The 6,795-nt window shown below is 44.3% G+C and overlaps 1 protein-coding gene across 2 annotated transcripts; it reads left to right on the top strand.

The window, feature by feature from the left end:
- Positions 1 to 681: 681 nt before the first annotated feature.
- hey2 (hes-related family bHLH transcription factor with YRPW motif 2) lies at positions 682 to 6,113 on the top strand. Of its 2 annotated transcripts, XM_063070526.1 has the most exons (6): positions 690 to 935; positions 1,071 to 1,149; positions 1,246 to 1,329; positions 1,528 to 1,609; positions 2,318 to 2,704; positions 3,544 to 6,113. In XM_063070526.1, the coding sequence occupies exons 1-6, from the start codon at positions 853 to 855 to the stop codon at positions 3,705 to 3,707; spliced, it is 879 nt and encodes a 292-aa protein (XP_062926596.1). In that variant the 5' UTR covers positions 690 to 852; the 3' UTR covers positions 3,708 to 6,113. The 2 variants fall into 2 exon arrangements, with proteins under 2 accessions (XP_062926586.1, XP_062926596.1); XM_063070516.1 differs by having other exon boundaries at positions 682 to 935; positions 2,318 to 3,686.
- Positions 6,114 to 6,795: the final 682 nt, after the last annotated feature.

Below are 6,795 nucleotides of genomic sequence, written 5' to 3' on the forward strand. Positions count from 1 at the left end.
AGACACTTTAAACAGACAAGCTTGAACTTACATAGTACCTACGTGTGCGTATCTGAGATTTGATTCCTTAGCTTGCGCTGTTTTTGAATGCAATACATACCTACTTACAATCGACATTACGTCCCTGCTTTAAACTGGTATGCCTCCTACACAAATAACCCTAACAGAATTGAGAGAAAATAATCTTTCACTGTAGACTTCGTACACATCGACTCTGTTCTTATCTATAGGTAGAATGCAACTCGCACAACACAGAATTTTCTCTATATAAAACTAAAAATTAAATAGGGTTCAATACTTAAGATTTCTGGAACTGAGCAAGTCATGCCGATCAAAAATCATATCGTCAATACTGGTTTAAGAGAAGAACAAAGGCCAAACGAATATGGGAATTTATAACTTTATATTTGATGAATATAAAATTGTTAAAGCAATACTGGAACTTTAATGTAGCAACGTCTCTTAAAAGTGCCCAAATGTTTTTTTTCAACCAACTTTAAAAAGTTTCTTTAAGCTCTACTAACAGCCGATCCCTTTTAAGTGAGCTCGAGACTGAGCTTTCCCACGCTTTCCCCGACCCGCGCGTTTGACGTACAGAGCAGACGTCATCACCTTGCACCAATGGGAAAAGAGTCTCCTTCAAACCGGGAGCGACGTACTGTCAATCAAAGCTTGTTGCGGGTTGTGGGACAGAGTGAGCTCAGCTAGACATTGCAACATTGATATAGCTTATACCGTGGGAAAGAGCGTCAGACTGGGTTCAGGCTGCCAACAGGGCGCATGATCTGGGTGGCTTGAGCTAAACGGCGAGCTTCTAAAAATCAGATCACGAAATAATTTTCTCCGGCCACAATGAAACGTCCCTGTGAAGAAAGTTCTTCAGATAGTGATATTGATGAAACCATAGACGTAGGGAGCGAAAATATCTACGCAGGGTGAGTTTCACGCTCTTTACCAGCTGAGCATCGTGTACACTTTAACTGACACTTACTAACTCGATGTTTTTATTCCTGTTTTCGTAGAAAATACCAATAGGGCTAACTGTCGACTTTTTTTTCCTGTTTCTACAGACAAGACAATAATGTACTGATGAGAGCTGGGTCTCCGTCAACAACTTCCCAAATCATGGCTAGAAAGAAAAGAAGAGGGGTGAGGGTGATTTTTTTTTGTAACTTGTGGGACATATTTGGATTGCTTCCCATAATATTTAAACTGTCCTAATGGAAACAACTTACGCTCTTTTAGATCATTGAGAAAAGACGCCGGGATCGCATTAACAACAGTTTGTCAGAGCTTCGTCGTCTGGTCCCCACTGCTTTTGAGAAACAGGTAGATGACGGTGATCCATTCCGTTTTTACGTTCGATTTTTATACCCAGTCTTTCTAGTATCTTACAAAATATTATTTAACGTATTTGTAAACCCATGAATATTGGTATTGATCGACACTTGAGCGAAATGCGACACAACACCATTGAATCTGAGTGAGAATTGGGCAAAATAATTGAGCCACTTTTCTACTTTCAAGGGATCAGCAAAGCTAGAGAAAGCGGAAATACTTCAGATGACGGTGGACCATTTAAAGATGCTTCGGGCGACCGGAGGTAAAGGTAAGAAGTTAATTGAGTGCCTCTTCAAAGGCTACTAGGAAGAGGTAACCTAAGGAAACAGCGCGCTGGCAATTGTGGGCGGCCCGGCGAAGTTCAGTGGAAATGCTAATAGTATCACTGAGCTCGTGGGAAAGAGCCGGCGAGACAAAAGCGGCACTTGACCCCGGCTTCTGTTTGCTTTCCTAACACTGCGGGAGTGAGTGCTTTGTGAAACCGGGGAGTCGCATGCAGAGATTGTTTGGGCTTTTTTTTTCGCTTGGAGCAGCCAGACCTGCGGAGAAAGACAAAACAAACACAAACACATAAACAGGGGGTCTCGGCAGCATCTCCATACCGCCACCTAACGACAACACCGAGACGTAGAGCTAACGGTCACGCAGTGAGATCTGGTCGAGTTATCAGTCAGTCGTTTAACTTGAATTGTATCTATGGGCAGAGAGAAAAAAAATCATTCACTTTTCTCTCCCTGGAAACTATTTACAGGTGCGGGCAACACACAAAAAGCCAACCAGTGCTAACGACTGTTCAGATAGTTATACGCGATTAGATACGAAGTTTTAATGATTTATTCAAAGTGCTGTACTTAAATCAATCGTGCCTAACAAGGAAAGAAAGTGGCCGCATAGTCGCTACAGTCACAGGGTAGTCAGTCCCCAGTCTGACGGTTTTATCTGCACTCGGCTCACTGCGTTCCTTTCTGTTTCACAGGGTTTTTTGACGCTCACGCTCTCGCCATGGACTTTATGAGCATCGGTTTCCGGGAGTGCTTGGCCGAGGTGGCCCGTTATTTGAGCTCGGTTGAAGGTCTGGACACCTCGGACCCGCTGCGTCTCCGTCTGGTCTCTCACCTCAACACGTACGCCTCGCAGCGAGAAGCGGCAGTGATGAGCTCGTCGGTGGCTACTCACCATCACCACCACCACCATCATCACCACCAGCAGCAGCAGCATCAGCGGCACCAGCAGCGGCTCCAGCAGCACCAACAGCACCAGCACTGGGCCGCCGCCTTCCACCAGCTGCCCTCCGCTTTGTTGCAGCACCACGGCCTTGCCAGTGACCGGCTGCTGGCCACCGCCTCTTCTGAACTGCACCCAGGTACCGCCGTCCCACAGCCCCGGCAAGGCTCGGCTTTGCTCACCGCTACCCTGGCGGCGGCGGCGGCTGCGGCGGCCGCGGCCGCGGCTCAAGGCGATACGTCGCCAGGGGCGGCCCCTGCTGGCGGCGCTGGCCTCGTGGCTCCGCTCTCCACCTCTCTGCTCTCCCTCTCCGCTACGGTACACGCCGCCGCCCACGCCCACACCTTCCCGCTCCCGCTCGGTGCCCTGCCCGCCGTGTTTCCCCCGGGCGGTGCGGTGCTCAGCCCAGCCGGCTTCGGCGCCGTCCCTCTTGCCGGTAACAGAAGCAGCGGCGGCGGGGGGAAACACTACAGGCCATGGGGAACGGAGATAGGAGCCTTCTGAAGCGGAGTGAGTGCGCAACACTAGGGCACATTCTGCTCTTCAATCCCACCCTTCACCTGACATTTACTTGTGATAAATCAGCCCCCCCCATTCGCCATTCCTCTTCCCTGTCACATGCCCTTAGGATCCAATTCTCACATTCCTCACAAACCACCTCTCCCCTCTGTCATACTCCAACCCCACTTCCTGGGAAACGTTTCAGACCCAGCACTCATCATCACCCCCATCCCACTCCCCGGTCCTTACGCACAGTCCTCACCCACGCCCTGCGCTGGACGGGTGGGTCACATTCAACGGTGCCGGCATTCGCCGCAGGGAAACAGCGAAGGGCCTTCCTCTCCACTGTGTACGACTACTGCTGGCCCGCCTGTTGTCCATTTCCAGGCGTACACGTCTATCTGACTGCTGGCTCCTCAATTGAAAGGAAGCGTTCACGAAAGCAATGTAATTGATTGAAAAACTTGCTCTCTGCAGGGCCGTGGCTTGTAACCCACTGCAAGAGGCACCAGTACTGTTACGAGCAAATCGACAGCAATTTTACACGCGAGCTTTCAGCTTTCAAGTATCCTAATGTGGACTATTTTGTGTACGCAAATTATAACCATTCCGCTGTATCTCCCAAAGGAACCTTGCTCTAAGTGACACGACAACTTGCCACCGGAGAGAAAAGAAATCCTCTCCTTATGCCATAATGCACCTGAGAATGACAGAATGAATCAAACCTGGCTGATTTTGGATGCTAGTTCCTTCCGATCGCAATATACAGGGTATCTTTATGGAGCAGAGTTCCTGTTTTCCCCATTTGAAGCGTCCTCCAACAAGAGCGACCTGTCTTATGTAGAATAACAGCAGTGGAACAATGGATTAATTCATTTCAGTTCAATCGGAAGGCTTTGGCCGTCTTTCGGTTTTATTTTCGCCGCTGGGATGCTCGATAGTTTCCCGGTGAGATTGGATACCAGAAATGTTGTGAGACTGTGCCTACCACAGACGAGCAGGATCTGAGGAACTGAGCGGAATTCTCCGCAGCACCTGCAGCATCAAAAGCAATAATGCCAAGACAGCACTCTCCCACCGCTGTGCCTCTTCCTGAAGTTGCCGAATATAACGTAGAAGTGGCAGCAGCAGTAGTAATTAACCAGTCCCTTATTTACGGGAAGTACATTTAATGCGCGAATATCAGGTTACGGCTGGGTCATCGGAACTGCAGTTTCGCATTGGATTGGAAGTGGCTTGGTGTTACAAGGTCTGAGCTGAACTGGACACATTGAAGTTCAAAGGATTGACTTATCATTTTATGGGTCAAATTGAGGTTAAAAACCAAGGGGCAAAACAACATTTACAGTAGTTCGTGCTAACTTCTTTAATCGTTCATCCATCGCGCAAGTTTCAGTTATCCAAATCTAAAATCGATTGCTCAGATTCTAAATTTATAGCCTTTATTAATTAAATATTAACTAAACTAAAATTTGCGTATTTTCAGATCCACTACCAGGCAGTGGAAAAAGCAAATGGGGACAATATTGACAATTTTTTCTGAAAATAAGCACATAGTTCTATCTTAACATAAATTTATAAACTCGACGACCTTGTCTAGTACAAATATAAATCCTAACATTTACTTGTAATTGACAGCACTGTGCATTCTGCCCTTCTTTCGTCCCGAGACAGTTGATGCACAGTGAATAGGGGAGCAAGGGGAACTTTACCCCACGTCATTGTGATTCTCTCAGGATACCCAAAATAGATCATCATAAATATTCCAATCCATAAGTTTTAAGTTTAAAACAAAAGAACAGAGAATCTCTCCATGCTCCTCTTTGGACTTTATTTTGTTCCCAGAACAGTTATACCTTAATTAACTCATATTAATGAAGCACTTGAATTCATTCTTGCCATTGTCTCTTGAAAATTAAATCATACTAATGCAAATATGCATTGAAATGGATAGAAATTAGTCAATTAAGCATGAAAAACAGCAAAACAAATACCAGTGAAATGGTATTTTTCCCCAACGGCTGTTGGCATACTAAAATAGAATTCTACAATAAATTTACTTTTGTTGCATTTTAGTCTCACCTTCCATGTCTTTGTGCTTAGAATACTTTTATTGAAGTTAGATTAAAGGGATACAATTTCTCTATTGTTGCAGATTAACTATTTTGGAAGAGGATTCTGCTCAACTATTTTTAAAATGAAAGTGGAAGTCATTAATATGCTAGATCTTGCCACATTAAATCAGTAAATGTTTCCAGACAATAATAAATAAATTAATGCACTGCATTGGAATATGACATAGCATCAGTTTGATATATTAACTATGCAAAAGTGATGATGAAATAATTTGTTCTGTTAAACTTAATTTGAAACTGATGGGCCAAGGTTTTGCTTTGGGCACTTTTTTTGGATTAAGCATTTCCCGATGGCACTGGCAAATTATCTGTGGCAAAAGCTCAATTGTTCATACTTAGGGTTGGGGACCAGGCAAGATACCAACAAAATTTAATTGTGCAGCTGAAGCCTGTGGTCAGTATTTTTTTTTAAAACACATTCATCCTTTTAGATATGCCTATGGAAGACAATATGCAATGGGACAAAAACAGCTTGTAGAAGAAGCTTCCTATGTGTACAAGAGCAATGTTATATCATCATCAAATTGTACTTGTTGGGTCTTTTACCCAGCCACATTCCCACCGCCACTAATCTGCTGCTAAATATAATGGCCGAAGGTTATGCAAATTACTTTTAGTTTGAACCCTGTCCAAAATGCAACTTTTTTTTTTAATTAAGATGTAAAATACAACAAAAGAATATGTTTGTACGTAAAGTCAAAGATTAGGATTTGTGTACAAATATAGCACTGTAGATAATATGTTGCACTTGAAATCTCTGCTGTGTGGAGAAGACAGTGATAAAAAAAATAAGTTTACTGTATGCAGGAAATGATAAAATACAAATGACACTTTTGCTTATTTACCTGCATTCTATAACCTGTTATACATTAAATGTTTATAAATATACGCTGGTTTTACAAAAACAAAAAGTACTGGTCATTGGATATTATATCTAATTGGTATTTGGAAGAACTTAAGTGACCTTTTATTATGTTTCAATCTTTAATCATCAAAAGTAAAGCAAGATGGGCTTATCCCTGCAAGCAGCCAAAGTGCGACACCTGCCCATTCACCTCCTCCCTCACCTCCAGGATACTTGGTAGGGTGGAGGAGCAGAGGGATCTCGGGGTACATGTCCACAGATCCCTGAAAGTTGCCTCACAGGTGGATAGGGTACTTAAGAAAGCTTATGGGGTGTTAGCTTTTATAAGTCGAGGGATAGAGTTTAAGAGTCGTGATGTAATGATGCAGCTCTATAAAACTCTGGTTAGGCCACACTTGGAGTACTGCATCCAGTTCTGGTCACCTCACTATAGGAAGGATGTGGAAGCATTGGAAAGGGTACAGAGGAGATTTTCCAGGATGCTGCCTGGTTTAGAAAGTATGCATTATGATCAGAGATTAAGGGAGCTAGGGCTTTACTCTTTGTGAGAGGAGACATGATAGAGGTGTACAAGTTAATAAGAGGAATAGATAGAGTGGATAGCCAGCGCCTCTTCCCCAGGGCACCACTGCTCAATACAAGAGGACATGGCTTTAAGGTAAGGGGTGGGAAGTTCGAGGGGGATATTAGAGGAAGGTTTTTTACTCAGAGAGTGGTTGGTGTGTGGAA

The sequence above is a fragment of the Mobula hypostoma genome, chromosome 2 (genome assembly GCF_963921235.1).
Source record: "Mobula hypostoma chromosome 2, sMobHyp1.1, whole genome shotgun sequence".
NCBI classification, from domain to species: domain Eukaryota; kingdom Metazoa; phylum Chordata; class Chondrichthyes; order Myliobatiformes; family Myliobatidae; genus Mobula; species Mobula hypostoma.

What these genes read in the sequence shown, in the direction of transcription:
- hey2 (XM_063070516.1), top strand. Translation starts at nt 853, where the DNA reads ATGAAACGTCCCTGTGAAGAAAGTTCTTCAGATAGTGATATTGATGAA. An exon ending in AGCGAAAATATCTACGCAGG is followed by an intron (nt 936 to 1,070) that starts GTGAGTTTCACG and finishes CTGTTTCTACAG; the next exon opens with ACAAGACAATAATGTACTGA. An exon ending in CTAGAAAGAAAAGAAGAGGG is followed by an intron (nt 1,150 to 1,245) that starts GTGAGGGTGATT and finishes ACGCTCTTTTAG; the next exon opens with ATCATTGAGAAAAGACGCCG.